The sequence below is a fragment of the Pelobates fuscus genome, chromosome 8 (assembly GCF_036172605.1).
Source record: "Pelobates fuscus isolate aPelFus1 chromosome 8, aPelFus1.pri, whole genome shotgun sequence".
Taxonomy (NCBI): Eukaryota; Metazoa; Chordata; class Amphibia; order Anura; family Pelobatidae; genus Pelobates; species Pelobates fuscus.
In genome coordinates, this window is record NC_086324.1 from 112,115,193 (window position 1) to 112,141,768 (window position 26,576).

A 26,576-nucleotide genomic window follows, 5' to 3' on the forward strand; every position below is an offset into this window, starting at 1 on the left:
GGGAGCCTGGAGCAGAGGAGGAGCAGAGGAGCCTGGGGCAGAGGAGCCTGGGGCAGAGGAGGAGCAGAGGAGCCTGGGGCAGAGGAGCCTGGGGCAGAGGAGGAGCAGAGGAGCCTGGGGCAGAGGAGGAGCAGAGGAGCCTGGGGCAATGTGAGAGAATGGTCCAGAGGAGAGGCAGTGAGAGCCTGGTGCAGAGGAGAAACAGTGATTGCCTGGTGCAAAAAAGAAGCTGGGGAGCAGATAGAGCCTTGGCAGAGGAGAAGCAGGGGGGCCCAGGGCAGAGGAGGAGCAAAGGGTGCCTGGGGCAGAGGAGAAGTAGGGGGGCCTGGGTCAGAGGTGAAGTAGGGGAGCCTGGGTCAGAGGTGAAGTAGGGGAGCCTGGGTCAGAGGTGAAGTAGGGGAGCCTGGGTCAGAGGTGAAGTAGGGGAGCCTGGGTCAGAGGTGAAGTAGGGGAGCCTGGGTCAGAGGGAAAATGTGTTGACTCGAGTATAAGCCTAGGGTGGGAAAGGCAGCAGCTACTGGTAAATTTCTAAATAAAGTTAGATTCCGATAAAATTACATTAATTGAATATTTATTTACAGTGTGTGTATATAATGAATGCAGTGTGTGTGTGCATATAATGAATGCAGAGTGTGTGTGTTTGTGTAGTGTGTGAAGTTAATGAATGCAGAATGTGCAGGTATATAATGCAGAGTGTGTGTGTATATAATGCGGAGTGTGTGTTTGTATGAGTGTGTGTGTATATAATGCAGTGTGTTCAATATTTACACACACGCACTCATACAAACACACGCACACTCTGCATTATATACACACACACACTCATACAAACAAGCACTCTGCATTATATGCACACACACTCACTTATTGACCGTATATAACACGGTCCCGTTATATCCCTCTTGCACGGTTAGCCGAACGCAAGAGGTTTTAAGCATTTATTTAATATAAGTTAAGTATTTCTTTGTAATATTTATGTACACAGTTCTCCCAGCGGTTTCCTTAAATCTGTGTGGCACTATTCACCACCCATTTTCACATTTAATTATGGACAATTTCCCAGGGGTATTCTCTTAAAGCAACAGTTGGCCTCTATACACTTGTGATATCAATAGGCTGAGCCACCATCAAGCCTCTTAATTTTATCCAGCTCCACGCTTAGTTTGTTCATTAGCTCATATTTCTTAAATCTCTGTCTAAATTTAAACTTTATACCCGGTTCCTTGTACTTAAATATGGATATGTTTCAGGTTCTACTACTACTCTTCAAGAAAAAACTCCATGAAGTGGTTCCAGTATCCCGTTTCACGGTATCAGGTAAAAAAAGTTACCATTTTTACGTTTCTCCTGAGGCCTCATTACAAATACAAATACAAATCCCCCCAACCTCCCAAAGTGGATTACAAACACACTAGGTGTAAAGAGGCCTCATCCACCATGTTACTATTATTTTAACATGTTAATTTTGTTTATCATTTCTACATATCATTACTTAGGCCTGCGCCATTTCGCAGACTCACTACGCCAACAACAACCAACAGGCTACCTGGTCCCCGGCGTTTCGGTTTCAGGTATCATTAACCTTACTCACTACGATTATGTTCCTTTTAAGGCCTCACTTCGCCTCCGTATCATTCACAAGTAAAGTACATTTGTGGGAACCCAGGGGCTTGTATCTAAAGTTTTGGACCAACGTTCAGGTCCCTCAGCTTACACAGGTTCTTATGCTACAGTTTATCTGTTACACACCTCTCCATACGTTCAACATTTTTACACTTGGTATACCAGTTGCACGCATCAGGCATACTTGCAACTTTCTTACCACTAGGTTCCTGGACTGGACCCGTTCTTCGCAGTATAAATATATTAACATACATATATATTGAAGTCGCCCTGAGCATTGTACAAATATACAGGACAAACACTCACGGTCAGTATCTACATACGTAAATACTTCATTTCAAAAGACAAGCCCTCTTCAAGTTAGAGAACTGGCTTCCTAGGATCAGGCGCTGGCCCTAGCTTTCCCAATTAATACTCCGGTCCCGCAAGGTCTACACCCCCACCTCATACACAGATGTTCAGCCCTCAGCTCCACGACCAAATAATAGCTAGCTACCTCGCTCGCCCTTCTTTAGGGCTACAGTTAGGGCTTCCCAAGTCACGGCCACACGTTTTGAATCGCTTACAGTCGAGAGGCCAACATCATGCCACCTTGTTCTGATGGCCACAAAATCCCCTCGTCCCAAATCATAGGTAGAGCCTCTCACCGTCTCTTGGTTCTAGGTAAAATTCCTTGCCTCGGCACTAGCTAGCAGGCCAGTTCTCCGGAGGTCTCATCCCACCTCCACTATCCCCTACTTATCCATATCATTATTCCTTTCAGAATGTCTCAAGAACAGACCTTCAATCCCCCATCAGATTATATGCCCCGCACGCCAGCCAGGCCTGGGTCTCCGGAGGAATCCCTCACTCCTTCTACTCCCAGATCCCTAAGATATTGGACCATTTCCAAAATATCGGCTGAGCTCAGGCTAAGGGGGATCCCCTTTTCCAGCCACCACTAGAAAGGCCGAACTTTACAAACTTCTGACGGCTCAGGCCAACGACCCAAGGCCCGGCACGAGTTCACAAGGGCCTCCAGTTGGCTACTCTGATTCCACCCAGGAAACTCTGGCTTCTATACTGGTCAATCAACAAACCATAAAAGGTGGAATCGGCCATAGCCACTCCAGGTGACTATACAGCCCCAGCAGTCCCTACACCGGTAACCTTGACCGCTCAGACTCACATACCCCTCATTTGCCCTCCTTCACCAGCCACTACCACTCTCACTGCCCACACCTCACCAACCCACTCTGTCCCAGCTTCCATAAAGAAGGATATTCTTGATGGAAAGGACGTCAATTTAATGTTCCTCCTCATAACCTCACAAAACATCCTAGAAAATAGAGCATATAACTATGGGGACATTTCAGTAGTCTTAAGAGCTAGAGATCCATGTTTGAACAAAAAACTCACCATTCCACAGTTTATCGCGACGTTATTTGCACGGTGTACCCACATAGGAGAGAAGAGCTTGATTTATACATGCACAAGGTGGTTGATTTGGGCATCAAGTACGGAGGGTCCTCATTTTACGATTACCACAAATCAGTTTCGGCCAAGGCAGCTACTCATCTGGTACAGTTCAATATTAGAATTGATTGGTGTCAAATAGATATGGAGTTGTTTTGCCTTCATTTTGCTGGTTTGAGGCCCCCGTCTTCTGCCTCATGTGGTTCCACTTCACACTACACGACCTACGACCCTGGAGACGCAGACCCTTCCACTTCCACCCCACTCACAAGACAGGAAGGGCGGCCAGAGAGAGACAAGCTGGACATTCTTGGGTAAGGCGCAGATGTGCAATAACTTTAACACAGGCGCATGCAGCTACAGCGCATGCAGGTTGTTGCATTTCTGCTCCATATGCTTCAGAGCCCACGCCAAGACCATGTGCCCAACCTGTCTGTCACCTAACAAATAAGATGGTTCTACACGCACTCTCCACCAACTGGGCGACATCACGTCCACACCATGTCTCATCCCAATCGCACTTACCCCCTTACGGGGGCTACTTTCTTGCACTCCAAGTAATAAAAGTTTGTTAATGACCTTTCGTATCACTTTTCTTTCCCTCCAGTTCCAGTATTAGTCTCTCTCATACCCAACATCTCTCTTGTTGTAATTTGCCTACATTCTACTATTTCAGCGGGTAGAAATACACGGTTAAGCAAGAACGGTATATTTTACACCTCAAATACTACCCCTCCTCTCTTGGTCCCTCTGTCAACAAGCAAACACTTGTTCTATGCCAAGCTCGTGTATTGCCTTACGTACTAACTTTGCAGGCCAGTTGCCTCAGTAACTGACTCATTATCAGGGACGTATACTACAAGTCGTCGTCTCTCCCCCTCCCCCCCCGTGGTACTGGCGATGCAGAGGGTCCCGGTCCTCACTGGGGCCCCTTGGCTTCGTGCCAAGAGTTACACTGCAGGGGTGCGCGTTGGTTTCTAATGCTATTTCATTTCGCTTCACGGTATAACCATCCCCTGCCCAACCATTTGTAGACCCCAACAGAGCATGCATGCCCTCCATTTTAGTAGACAGCTGTGGGGGCCCATGGGCCCTCTCAGTCGAATGCCTAGTCAGTCTTTAAAGAAACATCCAACGTTCCACACCCCTGCTGCCACAACTCAGCTGCTGACACTCTTTCACGCTCTTAATTTCAGGTCTCTGGCCAGGCTCCCCTTCCTGCCCACCTTCAACCATCCAGGACACCACCGTTACACCGGCTAATCCTGGATTAAACGAACTATTACTCCACGCACAAGCACTCATGCACTGTCTCCCAACACCACTATCTTTTACGCTAGGGAACTGACTATTTTTAACAAATTTACCGCCGAGTTTTGCTTATAAACCATGGTGGATTTTGCCATCTACTCCTAAAACTTTCACACAACACTATCAAACTCTACCTTACTGCAGTACAACACCCCATCCTCACTACCTTCCCTAACCACGCTCCTTTTCTATCTTCCAACCCCATCAAGAAAATCCTCAAAGGTATTTTTAAAGGTCACAGTTCCACCTAGATTACCAATAGACGGTCCAAAATTCAGGCTCCTTAGCGATCTATTGGACAAATCCCAGTTTGACCATAGTACTAATTTAGTCATTAAATCCGCCATCTTTTTGGCTTTCTACGGTTTCCTCAGACCTAGAGAGTTCACCGTGATACGTCAAGGAGACACCGTCCAATGTCTTAAACGTTCTCACTTAAAGAAAGTAGACGACCATTACATACTCTCCTTACCTTCAACTAAAACCAATCACTCTGCCTATCCCACTATCATTCTCTCTTCCCTACCGAGAATCTGTGGTGCCCAGTACATATTCTGGATTGCTTCTGTTATCTTACCACACGCACTCACCAGACACTCCACTACTTCTACTCCAAGGACACCCACTCACCACAGCTAAATTTATTTCACATATCAGAACTCTACTGTCAAGGTTGGGCTAACACCCAGCTTCCTTCTCTGGTCACTCGTTTCGCATCGGCGCAGCATCATCGGCTTGGCTTCAAGCACTAACACTCCGGTACACATCATTAAGAGACTAGGACGCTGGAAAGCCTTAATATACAACTCCTACATCCCTGGACCAGAAAGGGAGCTTAGGCAAGCTTTCAGAAATCTCTCTGTTTAAACTTGCAATAAAGAGAGTGTTTACTTCAAATTCCTTTTTGCCCTCTTTTTACAGGCCTACTCGTACGTTGATTTCGGCACACCTCAACCAACTTTGCTTCTCCTCTACATTCCATTTACGTATAAGAGATTCCGAGCACAAGTTGGAAGGTTTCTTTTTTTAACTTCTTTTTAACTTTTTTCACCAGCAGTCTTTAACTTTCATCACCAGCAGTCTTTCAGAGTGATCACATGGCCCTTGGGGTCCTATTTTGCAGAGGGGGACTGTCTAGGCTGTGATACAGACGGAGAAGAAGACTGATCGCCCACGGGGGAATTACTACTTTTTTTATTTATTTTTTATTTTTATTATTGTATTCATTTTACGGAGTGCCTCGACCCCTTAAGGCACTCAGCAGACAGACAGAGCATTGAAGCTTGCCTGATGTCTTCCGATGCTCTGCTTCACTACCGGGCACCAGGTGGGGCAACCCGGAAGTGATCGATCACCCGGTGGCCCGACAGTCAGGGGAGGTATTGCAGGATGTTGAGGCATCGCTGCAATACCGATAGAGCGGCTTCCAGCACTCAAAAATTTGCCGCGGACATATCAGGTACCAAGGCCATTAAGGACCATTTTTTGTCGGACATACCTGATACGTCCACTAGGGTTTTACCGATATAATCGGACGATATTCGGTATTTTCGGCAATATCGGTATCGGCCAATAGGGATACCGATATTGCCGATAATACCTCCCAGGACCGCCAGGCTCATTAAAAGCCCGGCGGTCCTGGGGGGGCGGGCAGCAAGCGTTTACTCACCTCCCAGCAGCTCCTCCAGCTCCCCAGTGTAAATCTCGCGAGACCCGCGGCCAGCTCTGACGGCCGCGGGTCTCGCGAGATTTACACTGGGGAGCTGGAGGAGCTGCTGGGAGGTGAGTAAACGCTTGCTGCCCACCCCACTTCCCTCCCCTCCCCCAGCTAAGCCAATGCCACTGGACCACCAGGGATTAACATATCCCCCCTCCCTGGCAAGGCAACAAGCAGGGAGGGGGGACAACAAAAAATTAAAAATAATAATAATTAAATATATATAAAAAAAAATAATTGAATATAAAAATTAAAAAACATTTTTTTTAATAAAAAATGCCCCCTCACACACACACTACACAAACACACTGTGTATATAATTCAGTGTGTTTGTATAGTGTGTGTGTATATATAATGCAGTGTGTTTGTATAGTGTGTGTATATATAATGCACACTACACAAACACACTGTATTATATACACATTATATACACACACACACTATACATTATACACACACACACACACTATACATTATATACACACACACACACTATACATTATATACACACACACACACTATACATTATATACACACACACACACTATACATTATATACACACACACACACTATACATTATACACACACACACACACTATACATTACACACACACACACTATACATTATACACACACACACACTACACATTATACACACACACACACTACACATTATACACACACACACACACACACACACACTACATTACACACACACACTACATTATACACACACACACACACTACATTATACACACACACACACTACATTATACACACACACACACACACACTACATTATACACACACACTACATTATACACACACACACACACACACTACATTATACACACACACACACACTACATTATATACACACACACACACTACATTATATACACACACACACACTACATTATATACACACACACACACTACATTATATACACACACACACACTACATTATATACACACACACACACTACATTATATACACACACACACACTACATTATATACACACACACACTGCATTATATACACACACACACTGCATTATATACACACACACTATACAAACACACTGCATTATATACACACACACACTGCATTATATACACACACACACTATACAAACACACTGCATTATATACACACACACTATACAAACACACACTGCATCCACTACACACACACTGCACACACACTGCATCCATTACACACACATACACAGCTCCCCTGTCTAAACACACTGCATCCACTACACGTGGCATGTATATTTTGTGCATTTACCTTTAGAAATAGTTTTTTATTTTCCAAAATGGTAAATGTACAGAATATCGGCAAATTATATCGGCTATCGGCCTGAAAGTTCACAGGATATCGGTATCGGCTCTAAAAAATCAATATCGGTCGATCCCTAACGTCCACTGTCACTTAGGGGTTAAAAACCTTATTCTGATTATCAGACACTGAATTATATAACTATATTAGAATTAAAATACCAGTTAATCCGGTTGGGATTGAAGAACATTCAGATTTTTTTTTTACAAAACTTTGTAAATAAACACTACAATCAACAATTTTGGATATTGTAGATACTCACTTAAATTTCCAATCATCCATTCATTCTTCCCAATTATCCCTGACTTCTCTTTCTATGTTACAGAGACACAATAGTCACCAGAAGAACTACAGCTTAACATTGCCTTTTCATAGACATCTCTAGTGGCAGTCACACACGGTCACTAGAGGTACTTCCTGGGTCTGTAGAAAAAAATGGTGAATAAAATCAACTATTAAAAGTAATGAACGGGGGACCTAAAGAGTACTTTTAAAACTAGAGTGTCAGGAATACGTTTGTGATTCTATTCCAAAAGCAATTATTTCAAATATGGGTCTCCAATTTAACTCAAAATGGTGGTCAGAATAGAGAAAATGTATCAGTAGTACCTGAAGCTATTGTTGCTACCTCTAAGATGATTGGAGTACCCTTCCTGACTCAACAAGCTGCATTTTTCTTAAATTGTGGGTATCATCCCCTTTTGCTCCCAGAACACGTTTTAAACTCCCCTCTTTCAGAGGTCCCACATCAAATCCAGGACATCTTGTCTTCACTAAAGAAAATTCTGAACCATATATAAAAACACAATAATAAAAAAAATCCCGCAGCTGAGGCACTTCAGGCGAAACTGACGAGCAGGTAAGCAAAATATGCGGAATCATGGGCGCCATGGTTTACCTTTGGCGCGGGGCCTTGGGGGGGGTGCCGGTGGAGGGTTTGGGGCTGGTGCAGCCCTTGCAACATACCCATACCGTACGTTGCGACCTGTAGCCACCCTCTGGCGCTAACGGAGACGAGCACCACACCTCACACACCGACCACAACGCCCTGATCGGATAGGGGATTAAAACGGATAGATCAAACCAAAAGACACCCTCGGAAGGTATCCACACAAATAACTAGCCAGAACGAACTCAAACACTATCCCTACACAGGCTATGCGACATGGTGACGGGACACGAGACCCCCACACAATACAGAAGCGGGACTCAGATCCCAATAAATCCACGGGTATGGGGAGGCGTAACAAGACGGGTCTAACACTCCCATAGCGGTCACGGCCGGATAGATGTTAGGTAACCGCCGACATGACCTAGTCTCCATAATGACTCCGACCATACAACACAAGATAATAACAGCTGACTAAGACCTCAAATGAAACACAAAACACAAGATTGTAGGGGTGATACTGGGTCAACCAACAAACGTGTACAGCAACCCCATATTTCCACACCCTTTACCCACACACAGCAAAACATTATTCCCCTTACGAGGGAACCTGAAACACACACGCTCCATACTCCCACCAATGCATGCAACCTACCAAGCAGCCTCCCTCGCACACCATCCCTGACGCACAACGACCTGGCAACATACAGACCAATCAGGGACACAGATTGGACGTTAGTTGTACCATTCGAGTCACAGGGGAAAACATGCAACGGCGAAGGGGAGAGGTCTCGCCATGATAACCCAAGAGATAACCCTCACTGGAGTTATCACGCTAAGTAAAAACGGCCACAGTACGGACAGGAATAACATGTATGGAAAATCATACAACAGGAGGGGATATTTAGTACACTATAATTTGAATTATTTGGCCTGTACTATTTTATTTTCTTCCCACTTATAATAGTTGTTTTGTGCCATGCCAACACACTACCACCACCTTTAAACAGACCCCTTTGGGTCATAACACAACTCAACACAATACGACACACACTCATACTTATCGACAAAAATTGATGATACTAATCGTTTGTATACACGCAACTTCAAGGCAACTCTGGACATTAATATGTCCACATTGATCTAGTTCTTGATGGACTTATTTGGTTACATACGGTATTAACACGACACAGCATAGCAATTTCTGCTGAGGAACGCAGTTACAACTGAAACATGATATCTGATATAAACTGACATTGAAACTGAAACTGACTGTCTCTGAATGTAATCTCTTTATGGATATATGCTGTTCTTATATTGTATTCTTGCATTCTGTTATTAATGCCGGCCTGCGAGCCTAAACTTTGTCTTATTCACACTTTAATAAAAACTGATTATTCAAAAAAAAAAAAAAATCCAAAATTCTAACCAACAATGATAGTGATGTATATGAGTATGAATGAGTCCTTGACTCCTGATTTGTTGTCCTCTGTTCATGATCTCCGTCCTGACAAGTGTTTTCATTTGACTCACTGAGGTAAACCTTACTTAGGGGGAGAGGGAGCAAAGATTGCAGGATGCTCTGTCCATCATTACAAAACATAAGCTGTCCTCAAACTAATAAAGTAATAATGCAGAGTGTCGGTTCAACTTCAATAATACTTCCTTTTGTAGTCAGAATGACGCAAGCATGGCTTCATTCTGGAGTCACATGTCTATGACATTCTGATATTGTTCTTATGAACATTTATATAACTTCAGTCAACCTGGAGATCGGTGTTCTGTCATGGAATTTTATAGCTGAAAGCGTATTTTGTACTGTTCTCTGATATTTTCCCATTATTAACTTTGACTTGCTTTTTGAACTGATCTCTCCAATGTTGACCTTGGCTTGCTTACCGGTATTGTACCTATTTTGCACTCCTTTGACTTCAGCGTGTTCCTTGTCAATTCTATTTCTCTTTATTCTATTTCTCTTTACGTTATTCCAAAAACCATAAACAAATATACTTAACATACATTGATCAAAGAAAATCTGTAAAAAAATTAAAATCTAGTGCAGATTATCCTTATTATAGTAATAATACACTGTTTCATATACGTATATGAGCTCACATTTACCAGAGCCCTATCAACCCTGGCTCTGGGTGAGAAAGGCTCCACTTGAGTGGGAATAACTCCCACACAATGTTCAGGCTTGAATTCTCAAAAGGTGGCACTTTTAGTATGAACTAGCTTAAGGCATGACAGAACCAGGAAATCCCATTGGCATAGTATAACAACAAATTTTATTATGCATAAAAAAATTAAAACGGCTTACTCAAAGCATTGGTGGGTTATACCATATAGTAATCCCACAACAAAGCTCAATTGCAGCATAAAACGCTGACTTGTGTGTGTTACTTCCTGGTTTCCTCCAGATGCCAGGTTCCGCCTCCGCCTCTGCCTCCTTATGATATATCACGTGACGTGTTTCACCCTGCCTCCTGTGATTTGGGCTTCCTCAGCGGAGAGTGTGTTTTGTATTCTTCTCTGATATTTTCCGATTATTAACTTTGACTTGCTTTTTGATCTGATCTCTCCAATATTGACCTTGGCTTGCTTACCCGTATTGTAGCCATTTTGTACTCCTTTGACTTCAGCTTGTTCCTTGTCAATTCTATTTCTCTTTATTCTATTTCTCTTTACATTAAGCCCATCCTCCATTAAGGACTGTATTTGCATGTTGGTACTCTGTATCATCATGACAGCGAGGTCAGCTCCACGAAATGGTTAACTTAAAGGGACACTATAGGCAATTAGACCACTCCATCTCAAAGAAGATGTCTGTTTAACCCTGCAAAACAAAACAGTGCCATTCTGCAGGAACAGCAACGTTTATATAGCAGGGTTTAAGTGCTTCTAGCGGTAGTCACTCTGAGAGCCACTAGAAGTGTTTGCTCCGAAATACGATAGCGTGAAAATCAAAGGATTTTCATAACTTCATAAACTCTACGGAAGGAAACTAAACATAGGAGCAAGGCCAATTTAGCCCAAATTTGCCTCAAAGAGAAATCAGTATTAGAGGGTCAAGCTTCCAAAAAATAAAAAATTAGCGAGACATCACAGAATTGAGAGTATCGAGGTGCAGGAGAACTGGCCAATCTGATGCCACGTAATAGTCTGCAAACCGATGGTTGTCTACCCACGGCAGAGTCATCAACAGGAGTATGTCCCGCCAAAATAGCGGAGCGAAAGAGATTAAAAGTTCTGTAGGATTTACCTTTGTCAAAGAGTGAGAATAGGACATTTATAATGGAAACTATAGGTGCTGAAAAGGGATCAATCTCCCTTTCTACACACCAGCTATTCCAGATTTGCCAGACATTAAGGTAGGAAAGATGAGTTCCGGGAGCACATGAATCCCATAATGATACTTTAGCAGCAGTCGAAAGTCCTGACATACTCCAAGATCCCCTGAAACGGTCCAAGCCACCAACTGTAGATGATCTTGAATGACCAATTTGGAATCCAAATGCCAGCAGCAGACATATTTTGCAAGTCTGGAACAGCAGCATTCTGACTTTACTGAATAACCTGGTTAGTAAAGCTACAATTTCTTACATTAAGCTTTAGTGTGTATGGCATATACCTGTAAGAAAATTGTCATGGCACACTGCGGATAAAGTCGATGGCCTCCCATGCCATTTGAGCCCCTCTTCAATGGCAATCTATCACTGTAACATACTGATATTTTTTCTCATACTTGGTCTCAAGATGGCCAAAAATATCAGGCAGGAGTTTTGTTTCGGTGGGGCTATAGTTATGATGCCAATGGAGACATTGTGGTCACTATTTCCCACATGATCATGCGGAGATTTCTCCGATTCAGTGGATGAGTGTGCTTTCTAGTTTACCTATACAAGCTCTTTCAGCTCAATCAGTGCTCTGAGTTGACTATAAAAGGGTTTACTTGATGAACTAATTTGTTTTACTAACTCTATATATCTATGCCATACTGCCATACCATTAAATCGTTTGTAAACCTCTGCACCTAGGCCAACCTTTGAATTAACCTGACCCAGTCTCTCTCTCAAAAAAAAAAAAAAGAAGAAGCGCATCAACCAAGTAATATGTTCAAACACATTTACATGTTCCTTTATATAAGCTATTTTTTTTTAAATGGTTTACATTTGACAGGATACAAAAGCACCTTACCTGAATGGTGTTCAGTTGCCTTATTAATTCCTAGAAAAAGATACAAACCATTAATATATAAATTTACGAAAAATATAAAACCATATTAATAACAATAAAAAGCACTACTACTGAAATGGCTAATTTCCTTTAATTGGCAAAAGTAAATACCACAGCTGTGCAAACACTGAGCAAACGTGCACATTTTCGGAAAGCTTGGCACCTTTGCATAGCATTGCAAAATTGCTATTTCATAATTAGATTCTTATTAAACAAGCATGTTCTTTAATATGCTCACTCCTTTGTGCTTCTACATGATGTGGCTAAACGTATTGGTGTTGAAAGGAAGGTATTGTTATTTAAGAGCACTGGGCTGATAAAAGCTTGGGTACAATCTTTATAGCCGTGATGAATTGCACCCAAACAGAAGAATCTCTGTAGTGTTGGGGGACAGGATGGCTTGAAGAATGGAGGAGTTTTAAACCTAGTTGAAGAGGGACAAGGACATAGAAAAAAAACAAAATGGAGATTGGACAGAAAGGAGATGGGCTTTAGCTCAGTACAAGGGGGTGGAGATGGGGGGAGGGGCAAGATCAGAACAGTATGTAATAGTATAAAAAATTCACATAAAGTACAAGTGATGCATAATATTAAATGTATGCTTACCGTATATACGCGAGTATAAGCCGACCCGAATATAAGCCAAGGCACCTAATTTTACCACAAAAAACTGGGAAAAATTATTGACTCGAGTATAAGCCTAGAGTGGGAAATGCAGCAGCTACTGGTAAATTTCAAAAATAAAAATAGATACGAATAAAATTACATTAATTGAGGCATCAGTAGGTTAAAGGTTTTTGAATATTTATTTCAAAGAAAAACAGTAAACTAGTTCTTTGAGGGAAAAAAGGGCGAACAAAAACAATATGGTATCAACAATAACTTTAACAGTACAAAAACCTTAGCTCCATCAGCAACTAAGCGAAAACAGCTAAAAGAGTTAAAATCCTTCAAAACTGGAGTCCTCATCATCTGTATGTCCAAACAGAGCTTCAACTGTAGCTGGTGTGAGGTTATCAGCGTAGACATTGTCATCATCAATGAGTTCGCAGTCATCATCATCACTGCTGTCATTCTCATACAAAGCGCTGTCTTCTCTGCCATCCATAGCATTACTAATGCCACATTTATTGAAGTCGCGTTGCACCATGTCCTCTGGAATCTCTTCCCATGCATCACGAACCCATTTTGCTATCAATTCTATGTGGGGCTTCATCAGATTTCCTAATTTTGTCAGTCGGGGGTGACCAGATGACATCCATTCATGCCACCTCTTTCGCACACGGTCTTTGAAAGGTTTATTTAAACACACATCTAGGGGCTGCAATACAGATGTAAGCCCACCTGGAATAATGCCGAAAGTAACTTGAGAAGACTTTGCCAATTTTTTTGTCATCAGATGTGTGGGCTCTGAACATATCCCAAACTAGCAATGATGTTTTTTCTTTAAGGCTGCTCCTGGTCGTCCGTTCGAAATTTCTTCCAGCCATTTTTTTGTTCCGTCTTCATCCATCCAGCCTGGATGGTGGTGGGAATTTTACCTTTTAAGACAAGGTCTTTCTTTTAAAAATAAATAATGACAGGCCATAGCTTAGTTCCATTAGCGAAACATGACAGAACGACTGTGAAATGTTTTTTTTTCATTTCCTGTGGTTCTGAGTAAAATAGATTTGTCTCCCAAACTTGCCACAGTTCTGTTGCTTGGAAGATCAAAGGTCAGGTGTTTTATTGATATTCCCAATATCTCCCATGTCATAGTTATGGATCCTTCTTTGTTTTATGATGAATGAATGGAATGACATGACATCAATTTTTCATCAAGGTCTTTTGGCAACTTCTGTGAAATCTTTGTTCTTTGCCGCAAACATAGGGCAAGCCTATTCATGAAGCGGGTACACCATCCTGCTGACGCAACGAAATTTTCAATGCCTGGTGCTTTTAATTTGTCATCTTTAGCCATATGAAGGGTACGTAAGTGAATTCCCATGCATGTTACGCAGTAACCATTTTGACGACACTCCATAACCCATTTATGCAATTCAGTCTCTAGAGCCCCATATGAAGTCGTTAAACCACGTCAAGCTTTTTTTGCCTTTGGAATCTTTTCCAAGTCAGCTTTCATTTTCTGCCACTCCCTCACTTGGTTTCGTCAACACAAAATTCCCTTCTTGCAATACGGTTATTGCTTTCTTCTGCTCTTGACACAACCTTGAGCTTGAAACCAGCATTGTATGACCTGCGTTTTTGTTTTGGTCCGGGATGAGAAGTATTGGGATCCATTTCTAACAGGACAAAAAAAAAAAAAAAGACTTTGAAAAAGAATGCCAACTGTCACGAGCGTGGGCTATAGGTCCAGCCGAGACAGTGGGGAGAGTGTGGAAGTGACAGGGTTAAAGGACCACTCTAGTGCCAGGAAAACATACTCATTTTCCTGGCACTAGAGTGCCCTGAGGGTGCCCCAACCCTCAGGGACCCCCTCCCGCCCGGCTCTGGAAAGGGGTAAAAACTCTCCTCCTCCGATCCTCCTCTTCTCCTCCCCGTCGGCTGAACGCGCACGTGCGGCAAGAGCTGCGCGCGCATTCAGCCGGTCACATAGGAAAGCATTCATAATGCTTTCCTATGGACGCTTGCGTGCTCTCACTGTGATTTTCACAGTGAGAATCACGCAAGCGCCTCTAGCGGCTGTCAGTGAGACAGCCACTAGAGGAAATAGGGGAAGGCTTAACCCATTCACAAGCATAGCAGTTTCTCTGAAACTGCTATGTTTATGAAAAAATGGGTTAACCCTAGAAGGACCTGGCACCCAGACCACTTCATTAAGCTGAAGTGGTCTGGGTGCCTAGAGTGGTCCTTTAATGACACCAGACCCCTGGTTACCTTTTGCTAGTCCCAGCAACTACTCAATTAACCCCTGCAATCCCTTCTACACTAACCCCCTAGTACACACTTTACTGCCACCACCAAGACTTTAAACCCGGGCGTCTTAGGTTACCCCACACACAGGAGAATTACAGTATCACAGTTCTACTTTTACTGATCAAACACATATAGTTAACCCTTTTTGGTAACGTGTTTACCTGAGCTTTCCTCTGGAGAATGAAGCTCATAGAGAACAGAGACACAAGCTGATTAAGTAAACATTTAATCTGACAAAAAAGATTCACAGTGCTGAGTACAAAATACAGAAATAAATTACATACAGATAACAAATTGCAAAACAGTACATAAAATAAAATAGGAGAAAACACAAGAAATTCCTTACATGTATTTACCCCATATAGAATTCTTGTGGGAGTCTTAGATGGTATAGGTCTCCTAGAAGTTGCTGACCAAAGAAAAATGAATAACTGAACTCTCTGGATAGTCCAGCACCCCCATTATATATCTAAACTAGTTGTTTCTCAGTGGGCAGACCCCTGGGGGGGAGATCAGAGGGGGTTGGTCTGGCAGTTTATTGCCCACTCTATGCAATTCCTTGTGTCCAGCTCTGGGGATGGCTATCTAGATGTTTTATGGTCTAGGCCTGGTGCCAGATCAAAGACCACAATAAATGTCATCCCAAGGTTTACAAAAAAACAACTCTTAATATAGATCAACACACATCAAACACCTTTGATGTTATCAATCAATTATTGTATCACATGTGTATTCACTGATTTAATATGTTATGTACCTATATATTGCATTATTTGTGTGTGCTTCAGTAGCTTGATAAAGACCCTTAGGGGTTGAAACGTCGCTTTGTAGCTGCTGGTTCCAATAAATTGCCTTTCTCTTGGAATTCATTTGGAGTGCCTGGATTCATTTTCTATTTTTACACACATCAAACACCAACTCATGCTTTTGGCATGACACCAACTATGTTTGCAGCCTGTGCTGGGGCTCACACTATACACGCTGTGTTACTGCATGCGCTGTGTTACGGCCGGTATGCAGGAGAAAAGAAGAGCGGTGATATCAGTCATTGAACCACCCACAGAGGCTGCAGGCGCCCGCAGTTGAGCGGAAGAGACTGGTGAACACCCGCACTGCACCGGAGAACAGGTAAGTGGGACCAGTGGCCCCTCCCTCCTTCTTACCCCCCCCCCGACAGACAGTAACACGCACATAAAGACAGGCACACATACATACATACAAAGACACATACAAACAGACAGGCACACATACATATTACAGACAGATACATACAAACAAAAACACACACACACACAATATTTAATATTAAATATAGATAATTTTTAAGTCACCCCCCTGTTGCCTACCTTTTAGGTGCAAGAGGGTGACTCAGGTTGATGGGAGTCTGACTATTTTCTGACTCCCTGTAAATAATGCAGAGTGTGTGCATTATATACACACACACACACACACACTGCATTATATACAGAGTGTGTATATAATGCACACACTCTGCATTTATATACACACACACACTGCATCATATGCAGGGAATCAGACTCCCATCAACTGGGTGGGGGAGGGCATTTTTATTATTTTAATATTTATATTTATTTTAATATTACATTGGTAACCCGTGGCAACGCTCTGACGGCCGCGGGTCTTGCGAGACTTACACTGGGAGCTGCACAGGGGAGCTGCACGGAGCTGCTGTAAAGGTAAGTAACAGCTTGCACCGGCCCCCAACAGGACCGTCAGGCTTGTAATGAGCCCGGCGGTCCTGGTCTGTATTATGGCAATGTAAGTTGCCATTATACAGACCTTGACTGGAGTATAAGCCGAAGGGGGCTTTTTCACCACAAAAAAATGTTCCAAAAAACTCTGCTTATACTCAAGTATATACGGTACTTACAAGGAGCCTAAAAAATAAAATAGGGGAACTAGAAGAAAAAGTATACACTAAGAAATATATCTGCTTGGGGCAAAAGAAGGGAAATCAATTATTGATTGGGGTATGATATAAACCACTGAATGTTAATATTGAAGGGGAAGAACAGCTGTTTAAAACAAATTTGGAAAGCTGTACATCTGTGTAACACATTATTGGAGATTTTAATTACCCGGAAATGAATTGGGATAGAGGAGTTTGGCAAAGGGAATCATGTTAACCTTTATGTCATAACTTGTACAAGCACCAACTATAAAGGACGGTTGTTTGATCTGGTTCTAACAAACCATGTTAATCTTATGACAAACATTCAAGTAGGGGGGCACTTGGGAAATAGTGATCTCAATATTGTGTGAAATAAACTCAGAAAATCAAAAATACAGGGGGTATACTAAAACATATAATTTTAAAAAGGCCAATTTCAATAAGATAAGGGTAGCTATACAACATATTGACTGGCAAACCACTTAGTGACAAAACACTAAAGATAAATAGAATATCTTCAAACAAATATTAGAAAGGTATATTTCTCAGTATGTACTATTGGGTAATAAATATAAAAGAAAAAATTAAAACCAATGTGGCTTAGTGGTTATGTAAAAAGAAAAGGGCATTCAAAGCATTAAAAATTGGGCTAATCAGAGGCATCCTATAGTAGATGTAAGGAAGCCAATAATGCATGCAAAAAGGCGATTAGATTTGCTAAACAACAAAATGAGGAAGTGCTAGCCAATTTGAGCAAAACAAACCCCAAAACATATTTTAAAATGATTCTCTAGTGCCAGGAAAACAAACCTGTTTTCCTGGCATCACAGAATACTAGAGTGACCCCCTCCCTCCTGCCCCCCCCCCCCCCCATCCCACGTTGCTGAATGGGTTAAAACCGCTTCAGACAGGTAACTGAATCAGATCAGGCTCCGCCCACGCTTCTCCCCTGCTGACGTCTGCCGACAGGGGAGACCTAGGGGATTCCAGCGACGCTGGAGGTCCTCATGCAAGAAGCCACTAGAGGAGGACTTAACCCGGCAAAGTAATTATTGCAGTTTAAAAAAACTAGGTGATGGGAGTTGGCACCCAGACCACTTCAATGGGCTGAAGTGGTCTGGGTGCCTACAGTGTCCCTTTAAGTACATAAACCCTAAAAAAACAAAATGCCAGTATAGGTACACTGAAAACTGAAATGGGGATGCTAGTTAATGAAGACCAGGAAAAGGCAGACGTTTTAAATAACTATTTTCCTCAGTATATATTAAGAAAGAACCTATGGCTAAAAAACTTGCAGGAAAATTGTAATTGGATGACCCAAGACAAGGTGATGCAGCAACTAAAGAAAGTCAATATAAACAAAGCTCACGAGGAACAGAGTCTGGAAATAAAGGAATATCTGTATTTAATCTTTAGAGATTATTTTCTTTCAGGAAATGTACCCAAAGATTGGAAGGCAGATGTGGTTCCTATTTTCAAAAGGGTTAAAAATTATTTAAAACACATTTAGGGGGGCGGGGCCAGACCGCCTGGCTGGACGGTCGCAGGCAAAAGGAGCTCCTGCTACAAAACTCCAAAAACGATTAAAAAGCGATTTCTTCCACCAGCAAAACCGACCGACAGCAACACTGCCCGAAGCAGAAGGCCGGCTGAAACCAGGGTGAGGCTGGCTTGTCAAGCTGCAGTCCCCTGGCGGAGAAAACTTTGTGGTCCCATTTGGGGCCTTCTCCGGCGGTGAGTGGGGCGGACGGCCGCCGCCCCACTATCCTGCGATACAGCGCCTAGCCTGGGGCATGAACCTGGGCGGACCCGGCCCCGTTTCCCCCCCCCACCCCGTGTCCCCACCCGGAGACCTGACCACTGGAGCTCAAAGGTGCCGCAACCAAACTCGAGGGCCCGACTGCATCACCTAAGATGGCGGCTGCCGCGTGCGCTGGAGTCCTCAGAGGGGCCAACCTTTCGGCGGATCTCAAAACACGCAGCGAGACTGCTAAGCAGGGGCGCATGGGATCAGAGGAGCTGGCGGCTCTACCTCACCGCTGCCCAACAGGCAATCTCAAAACTGCACACGCCACGAAACAAGCGAGCAGCAGCAGAGGCCTAAACGGAAGCCTGCCTCGAGCCATACACGCCGCCGCTTACCGCACGACCTACAGCAAGGACCACCAACCCTGCAACAGCCCGGGAAGATGGCGGAGAATCGAAATGCCCTTCTACCGGCACAGAACAGCGACACAAACACTGCAGCCGAAACAAAAAGCCAGAAAGCAGCCATACCCTGGCTTGAAGACCCACCTCAACAACTCCCATCACGCTCAGAGATCCACTGCATCGAACCCCCGCCGCAAGACTCGGACAACTGGCCATAGTGTGACCTGCTGGCGACGAGAAATGGATGACCACAGGACTCTGGGCACAAGGCTAAGCCCGCTAATAAGCACACATATTCTGCAGCCGGTGGACTTTCTCTGGGTGGCAATACCCTCATGTATCCTGTGACTATGGTCTCCTGCAAGTCCCAATACATATGTGTATAATCTGTTCATAGTTAGACTGGGTAACTGTCAAGATTAAGCTTAGCGCACCATGTAATCACACACACTATGCCTAGTCAGACTAGAAATATGTTGCTAAAAAGTTTAACGCGTAATCAGACAGCTCTGGTCATACAATGTTAATATCTCCCACGTTGCGCCATATTGTCCTTCCTCGTTTAACTATACCTAACCTGACCGTATGCCGTACCAGCATGTTCACTCTGATATTATTCAAATGTTAAACTATAAAAACAAAAAGTGCTGCTCATTTGACATGTAATGTATGCTACTGGATAATATTTTGAAACCAATTGCAATGTCTCTGTAAACATGTACGTATCCCAAAGCACCACAAAAATAAAGAATTTAAAAAAATAAAATAAAAAAAACACATTTAGGGGGCGGAGCCTGACAGCGAGACAGGCTAGACCCCATTTCTGAGGGCTCCTTCCCGGTAAATATAATCCACCGAAATCCTATCAAGCACAGGCCCCATCAAACCCTGGAAACAGCGGGCACAGATCGGGGACATCCCGCGGCATTGATAGATGCCTTTTCAGTACACCCCAAGGTAGGCCAAGTCGAAATGAAAGACCGTGGCCTACTACATACCGGCACCTCAAGCAGCTCTTTGGCATAGCAGACACATATAAAGCCGCCGACACACCTCAGTTCCTCTCCAGCAATGGAGTGCCGTTCCCAGAGACCACTGCCCGCTCAAGCAACTGACCAGCGGGATATCGGCACTTTGCTACAGAGGCAAGTACCACCCAAAATGGTGGCCACAGATGGCCCTGACACCCAAACAACCCCTGACTTACCAAGCCAGACACATACCCCAGCAACTCAGGGGGAACCACACTCCATGACCAGGGACATCCCTGGAGGCACAGCCCCTGCTACTAAACAGGACCTTCACAACATGCAAAACACACTGATGGAAATCCAGAGGCTCCTAACTGCAGATGTGGCCTCCCTAAAAATGAACATGCAGCTGCTCAGTGACAGGAAAACCTCCACTAAAGGGGACATTGGGAAACTTCACAGTGAAGTAGCCGAATTGAAAACCGCAATGGTCCAATTACAAACTACTCCGTAGAACGCGGGGTACCCCCGGAGATCAATATAGAGGAATTATCCCACTATACAAGAAGATTAATTGCATCATTGTTACCACCGGCACAAGCCAAGAAATTTACCATAGCTGGACTATGCCAACTGCCTACCATCACTAAGACGTGGGCCCCAATTACTGGTGATGTCATCCTCCGATGCTGCACACCACAAGACAAGGGCCATATCATGGCAGCAGTGAGCATTACTATTTGAAGAATCGCACCTAACCTTCTATCAACATCTCACCAAAACCACGCTCCAATGGCGTAAATCGCTGCAGTCACTCACTAGCTGCCTGCGCTCCGCAGAGGTTGCGTACAGATGGGGCACGCCAAGGTCCCTACTCTTCTTCCACAACGGAACAGTTCACAAGCTCACTTCAGACTCGGAAGCACCTGCCTACTCCTCACACTGGGCCTTGCCGACTCCACATCGCCCACGCCTGTGACCCATAGTCAGCGATCCCATTCGTACCGAGAGCCACACCAACTACCTGACTGACCAAGAAGAGGGCGAAGCTACTCCACATCGAGGAACGAACTTTGTCAGACCACCAATGTTCTTGTTTTATATTTTATGGCTCTGTTATGACCTATCTTGACCTACTGTTTCGCTACTCTACTATTATTCATGCCATATACTAACAGGCCCAGAAAAGAGCAGTCTCAGTCCCGTTTCACACACACACACACACACACACACACTAGGCACACCTACAAAAGGTGTACAACCCCCCTCTTTGGTTGGGGGTACTTACCTGCTAGGTGAGCCCCCCCCCCCCCCCCCCAGTACCTTGGCTATCCACATGCTTTCCTAACCATCGTTCTCATGATTTATTAAACTGCAACAACATACTCTACTAGCACCTTCATGAACTTACATTAGCCCACCCACAAACACCTAGTATACTAACACTCAGCCTCCATGTAATCTTTGAGTAAAACTTGCAGCTGGTATAATAACTGAAAACAGGTTTGTACTGAATCAGGTCTGGACCGCCCACGGTTCTCCCCCGCTGACGTCTGCCGACAGGGGAGACCTAATGCACATGCGTGGCAATGGCCGCGCGCATTATACCTCCCCATAGGAAAGCATTATTCAATGCTTTCCTATAGGGATTACGGCTATGCTGGAGGTCCTGATGCATAGCGTGAGTACGTCCAGCGTCGTTTAGACTACCAAAAGTCATCTAAGAAGCCACTAAAGGAGGACTTAAACCGGCAAGGTAATTATTGGAGTTTATAAAAACTGGGTAATGGGAGTTGGTACCCAGACTATTATCCGGCATTATGGGATGGGGCAGATCAGAGTCCTTGGGCCGCTTGATTGTATGGTCAATAATTTTTATATAGCTGATTATGGGGTTAAAATTTATCCTCAACGGTTGATAATTGTGTGTGAACGGGAATGGCCCGTTATTTTTTCTGGTTGGCCCTCTGAAGGTAGTTTGGACTTAATTGCTCAGGTTCATGCTCTAATAACTGGGTCCTCAGGTCATCTTGATTAGTTCCCTTACATTGACGCCTGGCAGCAAGCAGTTAAAAAAAAACAGCCAGATTGGTTAAAATGGTGTCCTGAAGAGAAAAGTCGTTTAATGCTTGCTAAACTGGTTTCAGTTCCTAAATTTGCCCCCACCAAAAAGCCCAACCTGGTCTGCCTGTCCTGGATGCTGATGGACATGTGGTTTATTAAATCATGTGGTTAATTAAAATTAACAGGGAATGATTTTACAGACATTGAAACTTTGAAAAGAAAAACAGAAAAAAAAACAACACATATTGATGTGGATATTTTAGATTTTCTTGTATAATTTGAAAGTGCATATAGCCTTGTTGCTGATTTTCCTGAAGATCAGTTAATCAATGAGAAAAAAAAAAAACCTGTGAAAAGTTGCTTTGTTCTACATGAATTAAGGCGGGACTCCATAACTGTAGGGGTTATCATGGCTCTTTTTTTTTTTAGGCACAGTGCACAAGAAGTGATACCAGCTGATCCCTCCCCGTCTTAGAAACTGCACTCAAAGCAGAATATAGCTGGGGTTGATTTAAACATCTTTGATTTAATTTATGAGAATGAGATTTTAATATCATGACTGATAATGGATTGCTATATTTTGCAAAGCCTGGACATAATTATCTTTTGAGAGAGAGAGATATATATATATATATATATATCAAGAAAAATAATCCTGCACTCCATTCCCAAGGTATGTTTGCCAGGTGCTTGTCCAGCAAACTACAGAAAAAGAAAACAAGATAGCACTCCCAGGACTTGTAAGTCAAAAAATAAAATGTAACTTTTAATCAGCTTGCAAAAATCGACGTTTCAGTCTGTTAACCACAGACTTTCATCAGGACTAATACACACACTGTAAAATCACATATATATATACAAAACTACATATTAGCAATCAACTTACCCACCACCGAGATAATTGCATCTCCCTGTCAGCTCAGTCCGGGTCTCCCGCGGGTTCCGCCGACGTCAGTGCGTGCGTCAAAATGACGTCATCACGTAGCGCCGGCGTCATTACCGCATCACGTGACCACCCGTCCGGCAGCATCATGGGGATGTTGTTGCCATGGAGAAGAGCTCCATGGTAACCACTAAAAGCAAAACAACACACAAAAGGCTAAAGAGGCAGTAGAAATACAGTATTATACAAAATTGTATGTCAGAGACACCCCAATGTAGAATATATCCCTGATAAATAGGGAGTTTAGGAGTATGAACATTATTGATGCATTAATACAAAGAATGCTATAATAGATATACCTCTTAAGGTGCAGCACGCATGAATGCCAAAATGTGAGGGGATTATTATGTTAGTTGAAAATTAAATAGAGAGATAAGCAAATATCCTCTTGAATATAATACAAAACAGGAGCATATATACAGCCACAGCTGATATCCCTGAATAATACCACCCCCAGTCTATATCATACAGCAGCCCGTCACGTTAGAAAAAACAAACAAGCAAATAAGAAAAAAAGGTATACAAAACCTAGCGAGAATAATTAAACTTTTTACCATCATCTATGAGGTGTCAAGGGAATGTGCCTATCCCACCGGGTGGGCATCATTAACCCACCTTCATCTCATCCGGTCTCCAAAGTATATCCCCTCATCGGCCTCAAGATATTACTATCATTTCATCAGCTAAAATCCAACGTTTTAAGAGACAATTATGGATAGAACCGAATACCACAGTAAAGAACACATGTAGTGACTCCACCCAAAAAGGTGGGCCCCCATGACATAGTTCTATTTGAACCGGTAGCCATCAAAACAAAAGGTAAATCACGAAGTCACTAGTGCAAGTTAATCGATGTTGAATGAGAAAACTTGTACCTGTGTGAGGATGTGTGAACGTCTTTCCAGGGATCATGTGTCCACACGTCACACATCCTAGACAGCGATAGCATCCCAGATTCTGTGGAGTACTTCCCTTAGTGTAACAGTGAAATGGATCGGTGTTGACTAACAGATCTCTCAGGTTTTTATTCCTCTTATAACAGAACATGGGAGGATTCTGAAATATTGGAGGTAAGGTCACATCATTTTTTAGTACTCTCCAATTTTCCTCAATAATCTGTTTAAATTTGAGAGATGATGTAGTAAACGTGGTAGGAAAAATCAATCTGTTGCTCTGAGTTTTTGGAGCAGGAGTGTCAATTGTAGCCAACCCTCGATCAAGAGCTTTCTGTAGTACCTGGCACGTGTATCCTCGTTGTCGAAATTTATCCCACATCATACCTAATTGTTCTTGGGCTCTTTTCGGATCGGAGTTATTCCTCAAGACACGCAAGAACTGCGAATAGGGTAGTGAGTTTTTCAATGGACCAGGGTGAAAGCTGCTGGCCTGAAGTATTGTATTTCGGTCCGTCGGCTTGGAATATAGAGTATAAGCCAAGTTCATCCCCTCACGCAGTACTCTGATATCTAGAAAATCCACAGATGTTTCATCCATCACCGCCGTTAATTTAACATTATCGGTACTTGAATTGATGGATCGGACCATCTCTTTTGCTTCAGATATGGACCCCGTGATCAACATAAAGATGTCATCGATATATCTTACATACTTCAGGATGCGGTCTTGGTAGGGTTCCAGAATATGTCTGGTTTCAAAACAAACCAAACATGTAACCATTAACGTACATGGGTGCCATGGCTGCCCCCATGGATGTCCCAGCAATTTGTCTATACCAATCCGTCTCAAACCTGAAGTCATTCTGAGAAATAACTATCTCTAAGAGCTCCAATGTAAACTCTATAGGAGGTCCTGTGTAATGCATAGACTGTGATAGTATCGATCTCATTGCATCTATTCCATCTTGATGGGGTATCACGGTATATAAACTTGACACATCACATGTCAATAGGACCACCGGTCCAGAGGGCAATGTCGTCTCAGATAGTAATTTCACAAAGCTCGGAGTGTCCTTTAAACAGGTTGGAAGATGTCCAATTGGTTCTTTAAATAAAAAATCCAGCCATTTGGCTAAAGGTTCCAGGACGCCCCCATTTGCCGAAACAATGGGGTGACCTGGAGGTTTGTCCATATTTTTATGAACCTTAGGTAATGAATAAATCACAGGGGTTCTAGGTGTAGAAGCTTGAAGATATTGGTATAATTCCATAGAGATGTAATTAGAACGCAACCCTCTTGATAAGCAATCTTCAATCTGATTGATCACTTGATCTGTAGGGTCCTTCGATAGTTTAACGCAAGTATTGTGGTCCGACAATTGTGATAAAATTTCAGAGCGGTAATCAGAGTAATTCTGGATGACAATGCCCCCCCCCCCTTGTCGGCTGGTCTAATAACAATCTCTTTATCGGCAGCCAAAGATTTGATGATAGCCCGATCGTTCTTGGTACAGTTTGAATGATGTGAATAATTCTGTTTCAAATGGTCAGTAGACTCTTTATGCACTGAGCGTAAAAAGGATTTAATAGATGTCTGGTTAGGCATAGGATCAAATGTACTCTTCATTTTGAACTTATTCATGGGGTTGGCTATATCCATAGTTTTAGTCTTGAAAAAGTCCTTCAATTTTAAAGACCGACCAAATTTATATAGTTCCACTTCCCAATCCAGGGGATTTGCTCCAGAGGTGGGGACAAATGACAAGCCTCTACTGAGTATTTGAACTTCCTCCGGTGTCAGGGCTCTAGAGGATAGATTGAAGATTGGGGCTATCTCTGTTGACGGGGTGGCCTCCCTCTTGCCCCAGAAGACGCGCCCCTTTTGGCCACGTCTAGTAATGTGTCTCCGCCTGATGTTCCGTGTCTGCTCTGGTAACGTGTCCGTATAGAAGGTTCCTCTGCTGACGGCGTGTCTAAAAAAGGTTGTACAGTGCCTGATGTGCCTGAGAGATCTGATGGTCAACACTAATCCATTTCACTGTTACACTAAGGGAAGTACTCCACAGAATCTGGGATGCTATCGCTGTCTAGGATGTGTGACGTGTGGACACATGATCCCTGGAAAGACGTTCACACATCCTCACACA

The 26,576-nt window shown here is 43.3% G+C and overlaps 1 protein-coding gene across 1 annotated transcript in view; it reads right to left on the reverse strand.

Moving 5' to 3' along the window:
• LOC134571702 (4-aminobutyrate aminotransferase, mitochondrial-like) overlaps positions 1-26,576 on the reverse strand; it is a 965,679-nt gene that overhangs the window by 808,445 nt on the left and 130,658 nt on the right. The window contains exon 4 of the mRNA XM_063430224.1: positions 12,538-12,567. Coding sequence (XP_063286294.1) covers positions 12,538-12,567 — 30 coding nt within the window. The remainder of the gene's footprint in view (positions 1-12,537; positions 12,568-26,576) is intronic.